This window comes from Acipenser ruthenus, chromosome 4 (assembly GCF_902713425.1).
Source record: "Acipenser ruthenus chromosome 4, fAciRut3.2 maternal haplotype, whole genome shotgun sequence".
In the NCBI taxonomy this organism is placed as follows: Eukaryota; Metazoa; Chordata; class Actinopteri; order Acipenseriformes; family Acipenseridae; genus Acipenser; species Acipenser ruthenus.
Genome location: NC_081192.1, coordinates 101,246,137 through 101,269,334, shown reverse-complemented (window position 1 = coordinate 101,269,334; position 23,198 = coordinate 101,246,137). Strand labels below are relative to the sequence as shown.

The following is a 23,198-nucleotide window of genomic DNA, read 5'->3' as shown; positions in this document are numbered from 1 at the left end:
TACAGCCACTATTAATCCACCTCTGGTGCTGAGGCTGGATATGGAAGCTGCTGTCTTTGACACATTCAGACCTTGTCTAAAGTGACCACCAGCTGAGACTTGGCCTCTGGGAACCTCTGGGATCCAAGAAGAGGCACTGATAACGTGGCCAAAACAATAGTTCTGGGTCTTCACGTTTTGTATACATGTCAGAGCATGATGGCTATCTTATTTCCCCTTTATCTAAACAAGCTCGGTGGGAAAAAAACTTAACCAGTGGCTTAGTAGATACTATTTTGAGAGAGATTTATTTCTAAAAAATAAATCCTGTATATATTTACTAAAATATCATTTGTGTTTTAACTGCTGACTAGCCTCTCTTGTTCACCTTCATTAAGTTTTCTGTAAGTTTAATGGGACATCCTTTATTTAACATTGTATGGAATATGGTATGATGTGTGTTTAAACATATTTATCAGCAGTTACTAATATTGGTTACCAATATAAAGGTTTGATATTAAGATGCTGTTGGACAATGTATTTTCGAATTGATGCATCATTTAGTAGAAATAATAAAATTAATTTGCAATTTTTAGTTAAGTAATAATTTGGGGTCTGTTGATCAAATTTCAACTCCAAACCAACATACAGTGCCAGTTCGGGGAGCTTGACTTGAATAAAATGTTGTGTTTAAACCATCCAATAAATATATGAAACCTTAGAGGCTCAGTCTGTCCCCACCCACAATGCATGACATATTCTGTATATAGAAGTAAATGCCATTAGCATTTATATAACATTTGTTGTATCCAGGTCCCTTGTTTAGATGGTAGTTTGCATTCATCTGTATGGGATTTCCAGTATTATATAGGCAGTGCTGTAACAGTTTTTTTTGTGTGGGCCTTGGGATGTCAGTCTGTCGTTCAGAGCAGCATCGCCCTGCCCAGTAGATGGTGCTGTGTCTTCAGTGTGGGTAGAATAATGCTGCACATGTTTAATGGTCCACTCTGAAATCCCCAGGCTGCTGAGTTCATATTTCTTTTTTCTTCTCTACGTTGATTTGCAGTGAAAATGTCAGCTCACTGGGGAGACTGGCCAACAGAGGAGAGGAGAGACAATAAAAGCATCAATACAAATGAGCTTTCAAAGCTTAATTAGCAATCAGAGATTTGAAATCTGTTGCTTTTAATGAGGTGAATAGAGTGGTTTTATATCCATTTTTGTTTTATGGCATTCATTGCATTTTGTAGTTTTTAAAGAAATATTCCTCTAGTACAGTAGGCTACGGTAAAATAAAATACGTTAATAAACAGGATGCTAAGGACTTGGTGAAAGTTTGCAAAGGTGGAAACTGCATTTTTGGTCAGTCCTAACCGGTGCTGGTGTGGATGAAGGGCTAACTATTCACAACACATTTCTGTTGTTTTCTTGACCTTGGAGATCAGCATTGAGATAAATGGGGTTGCACTGCATGTGGAAAAGAGAAAAATAAGCAATGCCTACAGGGACTGTGTGGCAATGTGCCCCGCCCCTGTGTGCATTTGTGTGTTATATGTTGTATGTTACGTGTATTAATGTTGGTGTATAGATATAGCTGCACGGGATATAAATGGGTGTGTGCAGCACGAGTTATTTAAAATGTATAATTGTATTTAGGCATGAGGATTGCACATCACTTCACATGCATTTAAAGTAATTAATATGTGAGCACAAGGTTGCACATAATTAATTCACGTGCTGGGATTCAAGTGAATAATTAATTAGTAATTGAATTCCGGCATAACAGTATATATAGATGCACATTTCATTCACTCGTGGTTGGGTGTTTGGTGAGTAGTGAACGGGAGAGAGAGGAGGAAAAAGATAAAGTGAAATAATTATAATAACAATTGCTATTGCTATTGCGTGCAAGAGGCACAATACTTGTCTTTTGTTTATTCTTACTCACCGTGTTTGTGTGTCTGTCCGTCCACCGTTTGTTGAGTGTTAGTCCGTTTTGTTTCTCTTTATTTTGGCGTAAGTGCCGTGTCCTGTGTTTTGTTGTGTACAAACCTTTTATTTTACAATAAACCGGCGCAAGCAGGCGCATTTACCATTTCATCCACTGTCTGTCTGTGTACTCCTTTCTGGTCTGACGTAACCACTAGAGCCTGCTTGTCACAGACTGTTATTGTTTTATATGCAAAATGCCTTTGCACCTGTCAGCTGGATGGCAGCGTTCAAAGAGCAACCTGTGAGGTGGAACTGGTCCATGCTGTTGGCTCTTCTGCTTCTGCTTCCAGCAAACTGAATAGTAAATATAGTTCATTCTAAGGTAAAGCACTTTTGTAAAATAAAACTATTAAGGTTCACCTTTGCCAACTCTAATACAGCAATGTTTTAACAGGTGGCAGATCTGAGACGTGTTTACTTTATAAATTGAATTTAAAATAAAATTTACAGGACAGGAGCGAGGGCTGCATGGAGAGAAGTGCTTTGGCGCTTAGGACCTCGCGGAGGTGAGACCGAACCGATCGGCCTACAAGGCTGGGAAGCAACCGTTGCTTCCCCCAAGAGGAACCTAGAGTAGGCAGAGAACAGGAAACCAAGAGAGAGAGTCAGGATAGGTTTGGCTGGGGGTCCCCTCTGGCTCGTGGAGAACTTTCCTGGCAGAGGACAAGGCCAGGCTGCTGGGCCTTTTAAGGTTGGGAAGTGAATTTCACTTGCCCCCAGAGGGAGACTGTTGCAGAGTTGGAGCAGCATTATGGAGGAGAAAGGGAGGATGGAGGAAATTTAAAAAGCAAGACAGAGAATAAGGGTGGGAATTGGGGTTTAAATAGGGAGATTAACAGATATTTTGGCGGGACAGAATGGAGGAGGAGCCCTAGCTCCTGCCCTCTTAACCAAACAGAAGGTTACAATAATATTTAAAACATGCATTCAATTAATTTTCCTCAAGAGATTCGTCAGTTTCTTTTAAATAGTTGATTATTCAGTAGCTTGTCTCTGGGTGCTGGTGCTGTAGCAGTAAGACATATTAAAGTGTTTCAGAACCCTCCGCAGTGGTTACAAGAAACTCATTACTTTACCTTTGCTGTATCCCGTGTTGTCCATATTGCAGCAGTATCTGTTTCAGCATAATCCTGACTGTTCTCATATTTTTATTCACACATCATAAGCAAATCAACTAGGGAATGACCTGTTTTTTGAGTTTTTTCTCAGGGATGTTAAGCATTGCTGCGGGAGGCAGCGTGAATTCAAAACACTGCAATGTTTAGACGAGAAATACTGGCTCCTGTGTGTTGGTCTCATCAATGTATTTGTTTAATTATCCACTGCTGGTGGTCACACTAGGGTTTTGCATACGATATATCTAGAGAACTGCGATAAACTTATATTAGTTTTGAGTCCACTCTGGGGGTAAATGGGAGTATATCTGGAAGCTGATTAGTCTTTGGCTGCATGACTCACTTACATTTGTACATAGCTCTATAGAAGTGCTCATCCAGTTATAATGAAACTTTAGTTCTTTAGCACGAGTTACAGTATCAAGAAGCACATGAACTAGAGAAGCACTTTAGGCTTTAATTATCTGTTAATTATCCCCTGCACCTGGTAGTAATTGTAAATTAGAACCAGGTGCAGGGTATTTAAGAGAAGCAGTCAGTCTGCTTGGGACTGCTGAGTGGAAGGAGACAGGTGGTGTGCTCTGTGTCCGAGCAGTCAATTGATAAGTAAAGTGTTGTGTTTTTGTTTATGCCAGGCAAACGGCTTAGCCGTCCTGCGAGCTAGTCAGGGACCTGCATGACGGTGTAGTTAGCGCTCCGAAGGAGCTAGGTGTTTATTTTGGTTTTTGGTTTTTGTTGGTTTGTTTATTAAAAATAGAGCGTCAGCGCTGGAAAACTCAATTTCTGTGTTCTGGGTCTGTTTTTAAAGGGGCAACAAACCGAGAGTGAATTGCAGCTTGTTTACAATATATATATATATATATATATATAGATTTTTTTTTTGGACTATTCAGCTAAAGAGTTGATCGTGCATTAATAGTACATTCTGGGGCTCCCGAGCGGCACATCCAGTAAAGGCTTGGAGATCGACAGTGTGACTGCCGACCGTGTCCGTGAGTTCCACACCGCATCCTGTGGCTGGCCGGGTGCCTGCAGGCCTGCATGTGTGCAATTCAGAACTGCGTGGTCCTCCAACGGCAGGCTTGCAGTGCGAGAAAATACGGATGGCTGATGGCATACGTTTCGGGGGCGCGAGTGCTCGTCTTCGCCTCTCCCAAGTTAGTGCAGGGATTGCAGCGGTGAGCCGGGTTGAATAATTGGGCATTCCAAATTGGGAGAAAATTGGGAGTAAAATAATTGGCGATTCCAAATTTTAAAAAGTACTTTCTGGGTAAAGAGAAATGTCTGCTGCTATTTAGGGAAGTGCTGATTTTGAAGCGCTCGCTCTCTATTCCTGGAAGTGGTAGGACATTGTGGTTTTAAGCTTGTATAAAAAGGGCTTAAAGTTGTGTAAAGTCATAATTGTTGTCTTGTTTTGTACGTATTTGGAACTGGAATGTTTATGTTGATTTAAATGATTGCCAAACATGTGTCTGCAAAGTTACTCGTGTGCATTGTAATCAGAGCTGTGGTGAACGCTGTGGTAAAATCCAGCGTCAGGCATTTATCCTGACCAACATAATAAACTGTTGATTTAGTTATAAACCTCTGAGTGTTTTTTTGTTTCCGTGTGAGTGCGTTGCTAGGGGTTACCCCAGAGTGGTTAAACAGTATGCATAACTGTGCTTCTCTGGCCCTCGGGACTTGTGTGACTGAGTTATCAGGTCCCAAAATCTGTTTTATTAGGGTAATAGGACGGAAAGGTAACATTTGTGACATTTACTAAAATAAAAATAATAAAAAATGTTTTTTTTAAAAGACCAAAGTCTCATTGGGCTTATTTTATTTTTTAGATTATTGATTTAAGTATTCCTATACAGGACAGCCGCTACAAGATTTTTACCTTTTATTAAAAATGTGCACAGATTAATCTGCCAATTAATCAACTAATGCCCATAAATTAACCAATCACAGTTTTTTTCAGGGGTGTGCAATTTTTGAAAAAAACTTGTCCAAGGGACACAATGCTAGAAAAATCTTCTGAAAAAAAATCTCCTTGCCCCCTCCCCGTCGCACAAAGCACACACAAAAAGTAGAATATAACTTGTAGGATTTTTATTTTATTTTATTTTATTTTTTTTAAACAGTGACCACAATCAATCAAATAGTGATTAACAGGGGCGGCTGTAGCCTTGTAGCGTGACAGGTTCACTAAATTCTAAAAGATACACAAATGGTTCCCTGTGAACCCACCTCACCTCAACAAATGTATAACATACTTTAAGGAAATGTTTCTTTCAGTGCAGTTTGGAACACATTTGCTAGTACATTAAGTAGCATACTAAGAGTACAACTATAATAAGCAATACTTGAGTTATTCAAATATAAAAATAGCTTCTGTCTGTTTTCTTTCCACTCATTCTCTATCAGCTGAATCCAACTCCTGATGTGGAGGTGTTTTATTTTGTAGCATCACAGATACAAAATCATTGCCAACTATAACTGTTGCTTTGTGCTATTTAAGATTTTTCTTGACGTTCTTTCAGTTTTGTAATTGCTGAACCCCAGATTTTTAAAGGACTTGTGTATAACTTTCTCTGCAATTTGTACTTTTTTTTTCTACCAAAATGCACGCAATATTTACAGTAGGCTCAATCAAATTCTGCAAAGACAATATGTTTTTTCTTTTGTTTATTTCTATTATATACTTATTTTTTTTAAAACAGTGTACAACATTCTACAGCTATTTTTCCTCATCTGATATCTTGTCCCACGATGGCTAACTGGAACACTGCTGCAGCAGGGTGATCCTGGTTTCAAACCCTGATGGCTTTTTAGTTTCTTTCTCTGCACTACTCTCACTGAAAAAATAAATACATAAATGCATTAATACATAAACACATTGCCATGAGATTTACAGTATTTTATTTTTAAAATAATAAAATATTTTACAGATATCATATATAAGCATTTCATTGATATAATTATAAACATATTTGACAATCTTTATGTTTTAATAGTTTCACAAATCAGTGTGGATTGTGCATGTCCAATAAATAAGTAATATTGCTCCTGTTCAAGCAATATTTTTTAATATAACGTTTAAATCTAAAAAAAAATAAACTAAAATCGAAAGGAAAAAAAAAAAGAAAAAAAAAATCCTTACATTGTCCCTCACACAAATATATATATATATATATATATAATCAAGGCTGTAGCCAGCTATGAGGCACCTGAGGCACAGGCCTTGGTTAAAATCATACAAATAATAATTTTTTTTACGCTCTCTTATACGTTGCTTAGCCACAGTGCATGGGCAAGTCCAATCAACGATTTCAAAGAAATTGAAGAATCTCTTGAGGAAAATTTGAATTGAATGCCTGTTTTAAATGGGCAATGTTTTTTTTCATGGCTGGCTACTGCCCTGTGTGTGTATCTATCTATCTATCTAATATATATATATTAATATTAATATTCAGATGATCCAAGGCCGTCTGCTAGTGTGTGGGCTACATGTCTACAGGGTTTAGGCAGGGAACAAAAGCTTGGTGCCACTGTGCAGTAGTTTGAAATACCTACATGATCAAACCCATTAAGATTATAATATGAAGAAGTGCCTATGGGAAGTTTGGCATGCATATATTGTACTCTGCTTGGAATTAGTAGTTTGACCTCCTTGGCCTTCATGTTGAAATTATTGCGATTTACTTCAGCCAGGGTGAGATGTCTGTCTCCAGATTTATTCCAGAGAATGATCCCATTACATTTTTTATTACACGAGTGGATTAATGTAATAATTGGCTATGTATGCCCCCTGATACTCAAGTACTGTATTAAGATTCATGACAAGCGGCACAAGTTCTGATAAGAACATGAAAATGTGCTTTTTTTTTTTTTTTAACTTGGAGAAACTAGGAAAGGACCATTTAATACGGACCGACAATGTTGACTTATGATGGGAATTAATTAAAACGGGGGAAAAATTCTTTCAGATCACCAATGTACATTTTCTCTCTACAGTTTGCAAATAAAAGTTAGGAGTCACCTTTCTTATCTAATTTACACAGAAGAGAAATAAATATTTTTCTTGCTTGCAGACATTAATTCACAGTTTAGCATGGATTCATTGTCTACTCTTATCTCCTCTGCAGATAGACATGTCTGTTATATTTTTTTTCTTTGTCCTGGAGCAGTCCCCTTTGTGGTCATTAATAATCAACAGGCTTCCACTCAAAGCACAATCTGGTCTGACAGTCCTTATACAATCTGAGCAGAGTCGTATCTTAACTTCACTGCACTGTAATCTGAGCAGAGCAGTATTTTAACTTCACTGCACTATGTAATCTGAGCAAAATTATATCTTCACTGCACAATGTAATCTGAGCAGAGTCGTATCTTAACGTCACTACACTATGTAATCTGAGCAGAGCCGTATCTTAACTTCACTGCACTATGTAATGCACTGGGAGGCAAGGTCTTTTTGTGCACCAGTTTAAGATCTTGTCATGCTGATTTTGCCCATGCTCTCTAGCTTTTCCAGTGCTTTACTTCTAAGTATTAGTGTAGTTTACAGGAGTATGGCAACATTTGTACTTCCAGAAATTACATACATTTGACTCGGTTGAAATGTACAGTTACAACACTTGGTACAATGTGCTTCCTAATTAAACGCGAATGTAACTACTTGTCCCTCCCTAGACTCCCTAGACTCAAAGTAGCCACCTTTTGCAGATATAACAGCCGAACACACTCGTGGCATTCTTTCTACAATGGAAATCAAATATTGTTCGGAAAGTTCTTCCCAACACTGTTGCAGAAGTTCCCACAAATGTGTTGCACTTGTAGGTTGCTTTGCTTTCACCCTTCTGTCCAGTTCATCCCAAACCAGCTCGATGGGGTTTAAGTCTGGAGACTGTGCTGGCCATTCCATGATTTGAAGCCTACCGTCTTGTTCTTTTCTTCTAAGGTAGTTCTGACATAGCCTGGAGGTATGTTTTGGGTCATTATCTTGCTGTAGGATGAACCCCTGACCAACTAGGCATATACGGGAGGGTATTGCATGGTGCTGCAAAATGCTGTGGTAGCAGTTTTGGTTCAGGGTGCCACTCACTCTGCGCAAGTCGCCGACTCTGGATCCAGCAAAAGAGCCCCAGACCATCACGCTTCCTCCTCCATGTTTGACAGTTGGTGTCACACACCGAGGAACCATCCTTTCGCCTACTCGACGGCGTACAAAAACCCTGCGTGATGAACCGAAGATTTCAAATTTTGATTCATCGGTCCATAAGACCTTCTTCCAGTCTTCAGTAGTCCACTGGCGGTGCTTCATGGCCCAGGCAAGCCTCTTTTTCTTATTTTGCCATCTTAGCAATGGCTTTCTTACTGCCACTCGACCTGTCAAACCTGCAGCTCGAAGTCTTCTCTTCACAGTTGAAACTAAGACTCGCTTACTTCGACCAGTGTTAAGCTGTGCTTGAAGCTGTTGTCCTGTGAGCCGCCTATCACGCAAGCTGTTGACTCTCAGAAACTTGTCTTCTGATTCTGTTGTGGCTTTGGGTCTGCCAGACCTCTTCCTGTCAGAGTTTCCTCCAGTTTCCAAGTGCCTTTTGATGGTGTAGGAAACTGTACTCACTGACACCTTGGCTTTCTTTGCAATTTCTCTAAAGGAAAGACCTACACTTTTAAGGGTTATTATGGTCTGTCTGTCTTCCTTTGTTAATTGCCTTTTTCTCGCCATTCTGAGAGCAATATACTACTTCCTGCAGTACAATACTGTCCAAATAATGCTTAAGAGGGTGTAGTAACACAGTCTGTTCCAACACTGCTTTTATACAGACAGAGGGTTTGTAAGTAATCAACAAAAGTTGGGACACCTGTAGGAATTGTTAGCATCAACTTTCAAGGCTTAATTTACTTCCATTGCTGCAGAACAGCTGTAAGTTGTTAACCCATTACTTGTTCCCTGAAAAGGCCTTTTTGTATAACTCTGAAATGTACATTATTTTTCAGTTTTTGGGAACCTAAACTTTTTTTTTTAACCTCTGGCAGTTTACCGCTTACCTTTGTACCATTTCAGGTTATTCACTGGACTTGAACTGCTTAAATTTCAATAAAAACTGGAAAAATGGGGGTGTTCTAAAACTTTTGACCGGTAGTGTGTGTGTGTGTGAGTGTGTGTGTGTGTATATATGTATATATATATATATATGTGTATATATATATATATATATATATATATATATGTGTATATATATATATGTATATATGTGTATATATATATATGTATATATATGTATATATATATATGTGTATATATATATATGTATATATATATATATATATGTATATATATATATGTATATATATATATGTATATATATATATATATATATATATATATATATATATATATATATATATATATATATATATATATATATATATATATATATATATATATATATATATGTATATATATATATATATATATATTATATAGGACAACTTGGCGTGAAGTAAATGTGCAATACTGTACTGTGCATGAGCATGTCTACGGCTATGTGTGAAACAAAAAACGTGTCAAGTAAAAGATTCGCTTTAAATAGATTGCCATGCTTAGGGAAGTGGGTTTGAGAGACGTCATTTAGTTTTCATTTTCTCAACATTTTGCTCATGTATTTTGCGGTTACCCTGGATCATTGTTTAGTTGAGAATGATGACTCGCTCCGTTGTCCAGGAAGCAGACCTGCCAGCCCACGGATGAGGCTCTGCATTGTTAACTGCACTCCACTCGGAATCACTGACTGCCTCCATTGCGCAGCTCTGTCTACTTTTATAAATGCCATTCGCTAATTAGGGGTAGGTCTCGATGGCTTTAGCATGCAGCCATTCAATCTTTTCTTTCTTGTCTTTTAGACAAAGAACAGTAGGCTTTAAAAGATAAACCAAAGGCAGTCCTGAACACTATGCATGTATGCGTTTAAAAATGAGGGGGTCTGCAAACCCTAAATGTCAACCTTTTACTAATAAGAAAAAAAATGTCACTTGTTAAAAGCTAAATTATGCACTATTACTGTACCGGAAGCTTTACATTTATTTAATTTTAACCCAGGAACAAGACATTTCATGTTTTTTTTTTGTATTTAATTTTGTATATACCAGTACTATGCTTTAGGTTGAATTTGTAGCAAAGACCTGAGCCAATTCTAGGGGTTATAATGAACAACCCAGTAATGTCACACAGTCTTGATTGACTTTCTAATGAACAATTGTCCCTTTTGGGTAGCAGGTGCACCTGGGGCTATTCTGGTTGAACACTGTAATGAGCAGGGTTACTGGTTTTCCCATTTTATTTTTTTATTTTTTTTTGTCAAATTTCATGCTTTACGATATTAATGTTTTTTTTTTTGTCTTGTTCCTTTCTTAGATTGCTTTCCATCAATATAGTTTGAAATACATTACATTAAAAAGGCATGGCTGAAACCTGGAATGTTCTACTGTTCCACCATTGTTTGAATGTTCTACTCACATAGATGTAATGCTAAATCAAAAAGCCTTTATTTAACATCTAACTTTTATAACACCCATGGACTGCAACGATCAGAGCAATAAGATGTCTTGGTCTTCATCAAAGGACAGGGTTGTATCTTGCTGGTGATATAGTCAGATTACTATTAGCTCCTTGAAGGCCCAAACATATACACCAAATAATGTTCTCCCCAAATTGAGTTAATATGTGTTAATATGTTATTCTCTGCATTCCCTGCTCGTATCATTTGGTGTTGACTTTACAATCCGATTATCCATTCATTTCGAATCAGACCTGGCTTAGCTTTGCACAGGGTTAATCGTGGTGAAATTATACTCTTCTTGTTTAACATTGAATCATTATAAAAATTCAATATATGGAGACAAAGCATTTCTAAATGGACACAAACATGAATTGTGTGCAAATGAGATGTGTATAAGGAATGAGAAAAACAGACTATTTAATTATTGCCGCATAACAACTGACATTTGATTTGGGGTCTTTATTCATTCTCTTTTGGAAATCACATTTCCTTCTACTTTCTGAATGTTATCACTTTAAAGAGACTGCCTGACCTTTTCAAACTTTGCTGGATTAATTATGCTATGTATTGAGAGATCCTTCATTGACTTAAGTGACTCACATTTTGAATGGAGCTGTCACTGAAATTAGCATAGTCTACTGCAAAACGCCAATTCCAGGCAGCTTATATTTGTGTGTACTTAATTTTTCTACAAAACCCCTGAGCCAGACTGCCAGATTCATACATCTATGAGGGTTTGACCTTGACTGTGCGATCCACTATTACATGGCAGGCCCCCAATGTTAACAAAGACTTTTTTTTAATGCTAAAAAAATGCTGGGTTAGGTCAGTTTTCCATTTCGATGGCTGTGGATGATTAGAAACGTCAGCCCTCACTTACAAGGATTTGGGGCACTTAATCTGTCAAATTGTCAATTCGTTTAACAAGATATTTTCTTTATAAAGATAATACATTTTGTTTATTTTCTGTTAAGAATGGCCTTGAGTATCATTTGTAAGTCCCCCAAGTAACTGAACACACACACACACACACACACACAAAACAGTGGTTACTTCATTGTCAGTAATGTTTGTACCCTTTTGAACTTCTGAATCTAACAAAGTGCACAACGTTCCTTTTATTATTAATGTTGGAATAAAGTCTATACTTGGGTTTTGTTATAGACTAAATGATTTATTTTCGCCCTTGTAATTAGCTTGCCTAATTTAATTAAAGATCAATTTAGCTAAACAGCATGCCAACAAAAACCAAGGCTGTCATTGATGGAATTGCATGTGCTGATATGGTGTTCTGGCTGTTGGATGATGTCTATTTTATAAACACAGAGCAGTCAGGGGCTTACTATCAGCTGGTTTTGAAGACTGTTCCTGAGATGAAATGGACAAATGTATTTAGCTAACGTCATTGATTTCATTTTCTTAATTGCATTAAGAACCAGCTTGGGATTTACTTGTTGAAAGTAACTCACGTCGTAGTGAACTTTTTATATTGTATTTAGTGCATGAAGAAATCACAATTTTCAAGACTGTGCTTCTGAAAAAAGTGTTTCTTCAATTTGTATGATGAAGATTATAGATGTTGAAATTATTTAGAGATAAGCTATTAGAAAAGACCCTTCTCTAAATCCTGGTTGTGAATGTGATGCGCCACAGTGTCTTGATAGTTTGCCTGCAGTTGTTTTGTAGATAGAGAGGCTTAAGAATTCATGACATATTAAACTGTTCATTTCTATAAATACCCCTCAACTTAAGTGACCTGCATCACACAAAACAAAAATGTCCTCACATTTCTACTGGAACAAAGTACAACTCTATGCTTAATTAACAAGTAGGCAAAAACTCAATGCTGAACAGAAGTTTAAAACTAAAACTTACTGGTACATGCGTTTGGCTTGATTTACGTATTAAGTTATTTTTAAGTAAACACTGCCGCCCGCATTAAATGGTACCTGGCAGACTAACTGTTTAAGCTTCACAGTTGAAGTAAGATGGATTAAGGCTGTATTTCAATTCCATAAACAGCCATGAATTCCAGAATGTACTTTGGATGTGCTCAAGCGTGACTGGCCTTGAGATCACAATATGCAATGTGGCTGTGTCTGCAATACATCACGATATGCAATGTGGCTGTGTATGCCATGCTTGTTTATGCAATTCTCTACCAAATGGTCCAGGGGTATCTGTGTTATGATTTCCATTTGACCTACGTGAACTGAAGGCTGAACTGCCTTGCTTGTCAATCCTCTGACTAGCTGACACAGGCAGGTTCTCTGGTGTCTGGCTCCGAGACTGTTACTAGCTGGTAATCGCAAGCAGCATTTTTGAATTCAAGTCCATTACTCTTTTTGTTGAACTCATTTAAAGATAAGCTTTTAACAAATCCTTTGTACTACGTGACTTTACAAACACGTGCAGTTTCTAACTTTCTTGTTGACCTTGTTCTCTGGGAGAGGACAGCTTTCCAAGCTCCACGGTTCGGTGTTGTTGATTGACTGCAGAAAGCTGCCAGTGAGTGAAAACTGACCGATCTGATTGTAATACATATGTATAGATATGTAAATGTTCTCGGTCCACAGGCATCTCCTCTAGGCATTTACATTTATGACTGAGTTCAGGGTAAGAGATATAATTTACTTCTGTACATTAATGGTAAAGAAGTTTCCACTGCATGCTACCGGGGCTTGGAATTTCTTCCCCTCCGCTCCAAAGCATTTCAATTTTTGGTGTACAAATTCACATTCTTTTCCGTACCTAGGTGTACAGATTTCTGTATGAGTAAATTACAATAATTGTAACAAAAATTATATAACCAAACATAATGTTAGACAGTGTGTCAACCAATCAAGATGCAGCATTTCAGGTCATTGTCCACCAGTAAAGGCCTGCTAGTGTAAACAAAAAGCCTCATCACTTTGATTAAAGTTGAATGCATTAGTCAGCCACAACTGTAGTAGCATAAATATAATTAAATCTCAAGCAACTAATCCATATGTGTTTTCATTGCTGGAGGTTTATACAGAAAATGTTTTTGAGTACTTTAGAGTAATCCATTAAATGATTTGTTTTTATGCATGTTTGGTTAATTTTGTATGTACAGTACAGCAATGCATGTTTTCGACACTTAAATAATGTTTAATACAGTTGAACTCTATAGACATTGCTCAGTGTAATTATAAAACAATGAACACCATTTGTGATAGATACATACTTGACACTTAAACAATATTACAAAGCTGTGTTCTGCGCTATTGTCCCAAATAGATATTTTTTCTGTTCTGTTGAGTGTAATTTGTGTACACAATTGTCATAGCAAAGAGCTTTCCTGAAAATGAGACAATACATTTACACGACAAAGTGTTTTCCTGAAAACTAATGTTTTCTGAAAACTGAATCAAAAAACTGATTTTCTTAAAACGTCACTTTTTGCGTTTACATGATTAACGATAGAAAGTCTAATTAGAATTCAACTGTATACATGGATTCAAGTTTTTGGAAAACACAGGATATTTTCACATGCAAAGTACTGTAGTACCCTAAGTACGATTTGAACAGACCGGACATTTTTTCTGCGATAGAACGGAGACCAATCCAATAAAAAGTGCTTTATCGAAGTGTCAAGTCTTAAATTCAAAGATTACTATTCTATACCTCTTTTCAGATTTCCCACAATGTGCAATCAGCCTTTCAAACAGCTCATCCTGTTCTATATTACCAGTTTCTTTTGCAGACATTATTTTAAATTAAAACGTAATTTTAAAGCTGGAAAACGTGCTGCTTCAGTATGGGCTATTAAAAAAATACATACGGACAAATATTACTTTATCCCTAACTTCTTCTTCTTCTTCAGATTTATTTCTTAGCAGACGCCCTTATCCAGGGGGATTTACAGTCGTAAACAAAAATGCATTTCAAGAAAGAACAGTACAAGTAATAATACAATTAAGAGCAAGATAAAATACAATGACTTCGGTTCTAGCAAGTACAAGTATATGACAAAATACGATTCAGCGGAGCAAATGGATCCATGCAGACTGACTATGTATTATTATTTTCTCTGTTTTCTAAAACCACATGCAGGAATTTAGGTCAAAGTTTGCACATGTGCAGTACGCTACTGGAATAAGTTTTCCGGAAAGTGCGTTTACATGATATACATTCGGTTCGTTTTCGGAATTGAATCAGAAATTTCTAGATGCTGTTTTCCATATATTCCGATACATTTTCCGAAAACTGTGTTTACATGACTTTTGATATCGAATTAGTTTTCGGAAAAATATCGGAATTCTTATGCTCATGTAAACGCACTTGTTAGCACTTTTTGATATTCTCTATGTTCATATTCTTCAGGTTTTTTTTTCCAACCACATTTGGCTACTCAAGATCCACAGTGATCTCTAGATCTCCATTACAGCGACAAAGAAACACCAGTCGACTGAAAATATATATCCTATAGGTGTCACTTAATTATAAAAATAATTAAGTGACAACTTCCCTGTGTTCATTTTGCTAAAACAATCGCTCAGTTTGTGTATTTTCACCTGTTCAGCAAACCACTCTTCTTGTAGCACATCAGTGGGGTTTTAACCTATAAATACATTCAGAGAATGACTGCTTTAAATGCTTTCATCTCACACATTCTTTGAAACTCCTATTGTGCCTCAGGGGCTTATCAAAAGACATATTATACTTGCCCATCACAGACTAGACCTTCCTTAGTTCAAATTTTGCAATTAACCAAACGCGTGCCGTGTGAAGGGCAGCTAGTCGTCGATTGCAATATTTTTAGCAGTACCATCCCTCGCCTGTTTGCAAGCTTGTAGGTACAATCCATATGCAGAATGCTCATTACATTTGGTTGGTTCAGACTGCATTCATGTGGAATCCAATTTAATATTGGCAATTTATATGTGTTTTTGTACTAAATTATGAAAGAGGAACTGAAACTGGAATAGTAAAGATGATCCCATTAATAACTATATGAAAATGTATAATAGCAGAAAGCTTCTAGGAAAAACTTTTTGAATAAACTTTGTGGGTTGTATTTCACTTTCAGATCAGGGATTGCATAGAGGTTTGATCCGTTCCCAGTTTTTCTCTGAGTTTAATAAGACACACCTGAGCTTGTTACCTATACACTGTGGCTAATAGTTACACCTGGAATGGGTGAAACTGCCAAGTAACAGGAGTCTTGTTTCCAGCCCTGCAGATTCACAGCAGTAAGTCTGTAGTCACCACCCTCCCCTCCTTATCCATATCTTATACCCTACTAACATGTTGTCATGTATCTTTATATCTCTTCACTGTTACAGAAAAAAATCAGTGTGTGTGTGAGCGACTCCCATTGCAGAAATATAACAAAATGCATAAATCAAATTTACATACCAATGTGTTGAGAGAACCCCATATTCAAGTGAAATGAAACATTATCACAAGTTCTTCATCATATCAGATTGAGTATATACTGTAACGGGAAATGTCTGCGTGTGTGTTCATATTTCACATTTACATTTGTTATGCATATCTAGAGAACTGCTTTGCCAAGTTAATGACATTATCAACAACTTTTTTACATAATTCTTTGCCAGGTTAATGGCAGTATCAGAAACGTTGTAACATCATTCTTTGCCAGGTTAATGGCAGTATCAGAAACGCTGTAACATCATTCTTTGCCAGGTTAATGGCAGTATCAGAAACGTTGTAACATCATTCTTTGCCAGGTTAATGGCAGTATCAGAAACGTTGTAACATCATTCTTTGCCAGGTTAATGGCAGTATCAGAAACGTTGTAACATCATTCTTTGCCAGGTTAATGGCAGTATCAGAAACGTTGTTACATCATTCTTTGCCAGGTTAATGGCAGTATCAGAAACGTTGTTACATCATTCTTTGCCAGGTTAATGGCAGTATCAGAAACGTTGTTACATCATTCTTTGCCAGGTTAATGGCAGTATCAGAAACGTTGTTACATCATTCTTTGCCAGGTTAATGGCAGTATCAGAAACGTTGTTACATCATTCTTTGCCAGGTTAATGGCAGTATCAGAAACGTTGTAACATCATTCTTTGCCAGGTTAATGGCAGTATCAGAAACGCTGTAACATCATTCTTTGCCAGGTTAATGGCAGTATCAGAAACGTTGTTACATCATTCTTTGCCAGGTTAATGGCAGTATCAGAAACGTTGTTACATCATTCTTTGCCAGGTTAATGGCAGTATCAGAAACGTTGTAACATCATTCTTTGCCAGGTTAATGGCAGTATCAGAAACGCTGTAACATCATTCTTTGCCAGGTTAATGGCAGTATCAGAAACGTTGTTACATCATTCTTTGCCAGGTTAATGGCAGTATCAGAAACGTTGTTACATCATTCTTTGCCAGGTTAATGGCAGTATCAGAAACGTTGTAACATCATTCTTTGCCAGGTTAATGGCAGTATCAACATGTACAGCAAGGATGTGTGTCATGGTGATGTACTTTTCACGATAGCTCTTAGTGTTATTTAAAGCCGTGTCAGATAATGAAATGAGCATGTTACTGTATTATAATAGTTATTTTATAATGCACAAACAAAACACTGTATACACCCTCTTGCTTATCATACTCCAACAGGATCACGTGATGTGTAAGAAGGGAAGGGGCTAAACAGAGGACAAGGCAATTCAATTCATTTACTTGTTCAATTCAGCATGATTGTGCTGCTTGCTAGAATAAATGGATGAAACAGACAACATGAAGGACAAGATGGCATTAAAAAATAAAAACATGTTTTCTTTCCACAATGAAGGGTTAAATGATTGCCTTTCCCATTGGTTTCTTTGTTGCTCTTCTGTGTGATGGCAAACGAGTCGGTGATTGAAATGCTCGGGTTGTCCGTTTTCCCGTAATCCGCTTGTCACAGGCCACAGCAGTAACACGATGAAGGGTAATTAATGCTGCAATTGAGAGCTGTGCTGCTTTCATGGTGCCGATGCCATCGCACCACATTCGGTCACGTCTGTCTGCAAATCAGTAACTAGATTAGCTCACTTGCACTGGGAGGTTAGGCCGCATTGTTTGTGATCCCGATGGGCAATTTGGCAGTGTGTTCCATGCTAACAGAAAACACTACAATGTAGCAATCAATTTACATCCTCAAGCAATCTGGTCTGCCCTTCAGCAACAGAGGGTGAACGGATTGCTGAGGTTTCCTGGTACCCAGGTTATTTTGGGAGATACGTCTGTATTAACTGTTCCTGAGACGATGAACATTGTAGCAACCTTACCACAGCAGCCCAAGAAGTGGCTTTCATTTTTTAACATTTGTGTTGTTTGTTTTATTGCTGGGTAAAAATATTTGAATTTAGAAACAAACACTATAATGATCATGCTTGTGTTTGTTCCTATAACTAAATGTATAAATGACTGTATCAGAAACAGATGATGCTATGCTATGTGAGGAGGTACCTTTTTTATTTCAGCTAATTTATTCAGAATATTCAAATAACCGTCATATATATCCAGAATATGAGCAGAATATTTAAATATGCAAAACACAGCAGTAATTGGTTTGCTGTCATTTCAGGTTATGGAAGGATACGTTATTAAAGAATTTAAATATCTTGATTTAATTTTAAATGACAGTATTCCCTCTGCATAAAAAAACACTGGGAGAGACTACAGAATATCTGCAGAAGCCAACATGATTAGATTTACATTTCCCAACCCTCTCTTAACATTGTTTGCATTTTGAACAGTGTATAGAATAGGGCTAACATAATCTAACATGAACACTGTTTCAAATTAATAACACAGTGATAACCAATACAATTCAGTTACTTTGCACACTGAATTATTGTTTCAAAAGTTTAATTTAAAACCAAACGGTAAATTGAATTCCATTTGATTCTGTTTTGCTCCATCTCTTATTTTTATCATTTTTAGCTGGTGCTGGTTGAAATACCAGACAAAGCTCAGTAGGTTTCCTCAAGCGCTTTGGTTTCTAGTAAAAGTGTGTTTTGTGTGTGGTGTTACGGGCTGGGGAGTGGAGCATCCTCCTGAAGTCTTTTCAGTCGAATGCTTTGCTTCACAAGCAGATTTTTGGCGTCTTGTGAAAATTACACTTGGCTTACTTTGCATTGCTGCTTTAAGGCTATGTGTTAAGAGCTTTTTACCACTAGGAAACCTTTTTTTTGTGGTTTTGATTCCTAGAACTTTAGATTGTTACGTCTTGATTAACATTCAGGCATCTCTAATAAGGCTGATCGATAGGGGTACCGAATGCACATTACAGCAGGGCTCTCCCAACACTATCATCAGTCCTCAACTAGTGTAGCTGCTTGCAGAATGCTGGCATACTGGATGCACAGCAAAAATCAATTCAAGAGCACCTTTTTACAGAGAGCAGCCTTGTGTTCACAAACCCTCGGCAGGGATGTCAATTGGACGTTACTCTGCCAAGCTTTAATATCCCCCTCAGTTATTTCATACGCTGTATGTCTCGGTGTGCCAAGCTCATAACCCTTCACTTATTATTGTTTTGATGTAGACTGCTGGGTGAATTGGAGTCTTAAGGCCCCTGATCCATTTTGCAATATTGCTTCTGGCTCTTAAAGATCACTGAGCGGTATCAAGGGCTCAAAACAATATGCAGAACAGTGCCTGAAGTTTTTAAAATAAAATAAATACATGTTTTTCATTCAAGCTGTCAGAAAATGCATGTGTGCCCAACTCTCCCTTTTTGTTGCTCATTTCTTTCATTTAAGCACAGTACAGTGCTTCAACATTTGCATGGGTTCATGGTTTATGGGCTTGTAAAATATGTTACTTCTCATTTTAGCTGTTTGTGACTGGTACAAATGGCACCTAGCAGCTTGCAAGTGCAACAGTGTAGGCCATTAGGAGCTACATCAATGATTAGAGGAGGGGAAACGGTCCGTCTATCATCACCTTCTTTAAAGGTTCCTCTGTGTGGAAGCAGAGCATTATTATTTGTCATGAGGGACAAGCTCTTTATGAAGAGAGGTTTCATCCATACTGAAGTTAAATGACAAACGTTGACTACTAAGTGGTGTTGCATGTCATATTTACGAGCAAAAAAAACTTGCTTTACTCTTTTTCCATTTCTGCTCTGTAACACTGTTCTTTCTTGCTGGCTTTCTTCCCGTCATATTGCTTTCTTTATTCACTTGTTATTTCCCCATTCTGAGTAGTTTTTCGTGAGTTCCAAAGCAAACACTAAGAAAATAAGCCAGATACCCACAGGACCGTGTGTGGCACGTAATTAAAACGACCGATGTGCTGTCTGTATTATTTTCATTGAGCTCCACTGGAAGCTCAGGGAAAACATTCCAGCTTCAGGTATACTTATGAAAATTTCATGAATGTGTTTCACATTCCCCTGCCATGTGTCTCTTCGTGCCATCTCTCATGTCTTGAAAGCATGTACATTATGAAAGGATTGGATTCTGTGAAAACACAAGTTATTTAGTTTTGCTTGACATTTCAGAAAATATTGAGAGCAATCTGAGCACGTCAGCTTTCGGTTATGATGTTAGCAGGGATGGATAATTTTATGGCTTTTACATTTTATCCACAGCGCCAGAGGGCCACAAAATTGTCAACAGTAGATGTGGCCACAAAATCCTTTATTTAATATGGTATTTATAATGCTGTGAAAAATATCCAACAATCTTTTTATACTTTTATTTTTTCCTTTTACATAAAGTTATGCTTTTTTCAATTATCAGGTTGTCTGTTCTGGTAATGGATTGGTCGATGGAGGATTGTAGCTCTGTCAACATTGTCTGCTGTGGATATCCAGGCTATTGTAGTCCTTTTAGATTGAATATTACATACAGTAGATAATGGCATTTTGTCAGGATGTAAGACATCTCTTTGAGGCTCCTGATACAACACAGATCCGACAATAGACTTTGAAAGCAAAATGAAATTGAAGAATTATCTTCGATCGAACACGAAGCATGAAAGCCAGAAAGAATTAAATGAAATAAGTGAAGTAAGGCAAACAAATTCAGCACAATGTGTGCCCACTTTACAACATTACAGTAAAACCTGGACTGTCTTTGACCCAGGGAGATAGATTAGTTTTAACAATCAATCTCAGACATCTTTAGTCTGCACTTTGTTGTTATTGTAACCTGACTGCTAAACTACACGAAACGCAATATATACAGTCTGGCCATTACGCCCTTTTTCCTGCATGAAAAGAAGAAAAAAGAAAATTAGATAGTTATCAAATTGCATTGCTTCCTGCCAGAAGCCCCTGTTAAGAACACACTATAGAGATGTTTTATATACTTGTGTTTTCCAGGAGGAGGATGGGGGGACAGAGGAGGAGAATGGTCGGATTGAACCTGTGGGCCGTGCAGACTCGTGCCAGGAGCACACGCCAGCATTATCTTTAGAGTAAGTCCGTGCTCACACTGTGTGTCTCTCCCCCACCACGGTATCACCAGTTTGCAGATTCTGTGTCAGTCCAAACCGGGAAATGACTTCTGAAGGGTCTGTTTGTTATGTAATTTTCCGTACGAGAAACGTTTCCAAGGAAACAAACAAGGTGGCTTTAAGTATCTTCATGAAGACAATTAAAGATTATATTGCTATATCATAGCCAAAGGAAATAAAAAAACAATTTAACAATTTACAATATAGCATGTCATTAATGTTATGTCACCTGTTTAAAAAAAATAAAAAATCATTTTTTTTTTTATTTCAATAATTACGTATATTTCAGATTTAGATTGTAGTGGACATAGTGGGAGTAACATGTATGTGCTGTGCAGGAATCACATTACCACACTATAAAAAAAACAAACAAAAAAACAGTACTTATTACAAATATCTCATGCACCAAGCAGAACTGTCTTCTTGAAGGCTGATGAATATCTATAAATCAAATTGTTCATCATTCATCAGTGTGAAATTATTATTATTATTATTATTATTATTATTATTATTATTATTATTATTATTATTATTTATTTATTTATTTATTTATTTATTACCAGACCAGTATTGTAGAGACTCCATTGCCATTGAACATGTTCATATTCATAGTCATTGTGTGATTTTATATTTGTATTTTTAGTTTTAAATTAATATTTTTTTCTTTTGATGGTTCACTTCCCTTCGCTCTCAGGTTAATCTTAAGGTATGTTCAGCACAACTTCCATTACACGTTGTTGTGAACTGTTATTTTTATTAGTGTGTGTTTTGTTTGTCGTCTTTCCCCCGTTTTGTATTTGGCTCATGCTCATTTTCCCTCATTAATCATTGTCTCACAGTGACATGGTAAAGCTGGTAGAAGTCTCCAACGATGGCGGGCCTTTGGGAATCCATGTAGTGCCTTTCAGTGCTCGGGGTGGAAGGTAATGTTCTGTAAAGGCTTTCTTCTTTTTTTTTTTTTTTTTAAGCAAGCAGGTTTTTCAGATTGCTTCTGCTATCATGTCTTCTGCATCCTTTGTAATTAAGCCACATGAACTGTTCAGCATTTCCTTTTAAAAATATAATATACAAACCATATTTAAATCATCCACAGCTTCTGACAAATTCTGCGGTAAAACTCAGTAAGTGATTGTGGTAGCCAAGATATTTGTCTACTTGACTTTTACCCTTTCTTGAAATAAAAAGAACAAAAACTTCTCAGTTAAGCTGTTGGCTCTCTAAATATAAGTTCACTCAGACTGATGTATTACCAGTAATAAATACCATATTACACTAGTGGCACTTAAAATGTCCAGAAAAGGTGAAACACTACTGGAGCACTTCCTTTGTTAAATGCAAACCAGACCACGGGTGCTGTCTGCTAATAGGCAGGAGACAAAATACGGCCAACTCGAAGAATACATGTCACATTTAATTCAGCAGTTCAAATTTAAAATATTAAAACCAGCTAAACTAACTTAACTAAAAGCTGGTTTGCAGCAGGATTCAGTTGCAGATGGAAGAAGCAAAGCCTGTGCAATACGATCACAAACCTACAATCATGATGTTAGGAGAAACAGATCTATAAAAAAAACCAAATGAAATCTTCAGGCTAAAATATATGCCTATACTGTGCTCCACTGTAGGTTATGGAAACAATTGCTTTTATTTGTAGTGGATATTGTTACATTTCAGTTCCATAACCTAAAATAAGTGTGTGCTTTTTTTCTTGTTTATTCAGGACCTAACTTTAAAAATGTACTCTTGTATGCATCATTAAACTGTAAGTTTTTAGTATATCAACTGAGCCTTAAATGTCTGCATTGTTAATTTGCCATGAATATAACAAAAATAATGATCACTTGGCGTACTTTTATACATCTTGTCTGTACAACCCTTGGTGCCTGAGGGAAAATGTCTAGCAGTTTTTTGGAGATTTTGAGACAAAAAACATATTTTAGTTTTCACTGAACAGCCATGAACTGGAAAGCATTTCTGAAGCAGATCCAAATGGAGAAAGGAGATTGTCCTCAAAGTTGTTACGTTGCCACGTGACTGGGAATGAAGAAAAGCAGAGCGGGTTATAAGAAGAGAGAAATCAGTTTCCACTTCATTGGTCACCAGTTCAAGTCTGCAGAAGC

The 23,198-nt window shown here is 37.1% G+C and overlaps 1 protein-coding gene across 6 annotated transcripts in view; it reads left to right on the top strand.

The window, feature by feature from the left end:
- The window catches only part of LOC117399699 (partitioning defective 3 homolog), a 365,908-nt gene that overhangs the window by 163,017 nt on the left and 179,693 nt on the right, over positions 1-23,198 (top strand). For all 6 annotated transcript variants that reach the window (XM_059023275.1, XM_059023276.1, XM_059023274.1 and 3 more), the window contains 2 exons: positions 20,945-21,039; positions 21,918-22,001. In XM_059023275.1, the coding sequence (XP_058879258.1) occupies positions 20,945-21,039; positions 21,918-22,001 (179 nt within the window). The remainder of the gene's footprint in view (positions 1-20,944; positions 21,040-21,917; positions 22,002-23,198) is intronic.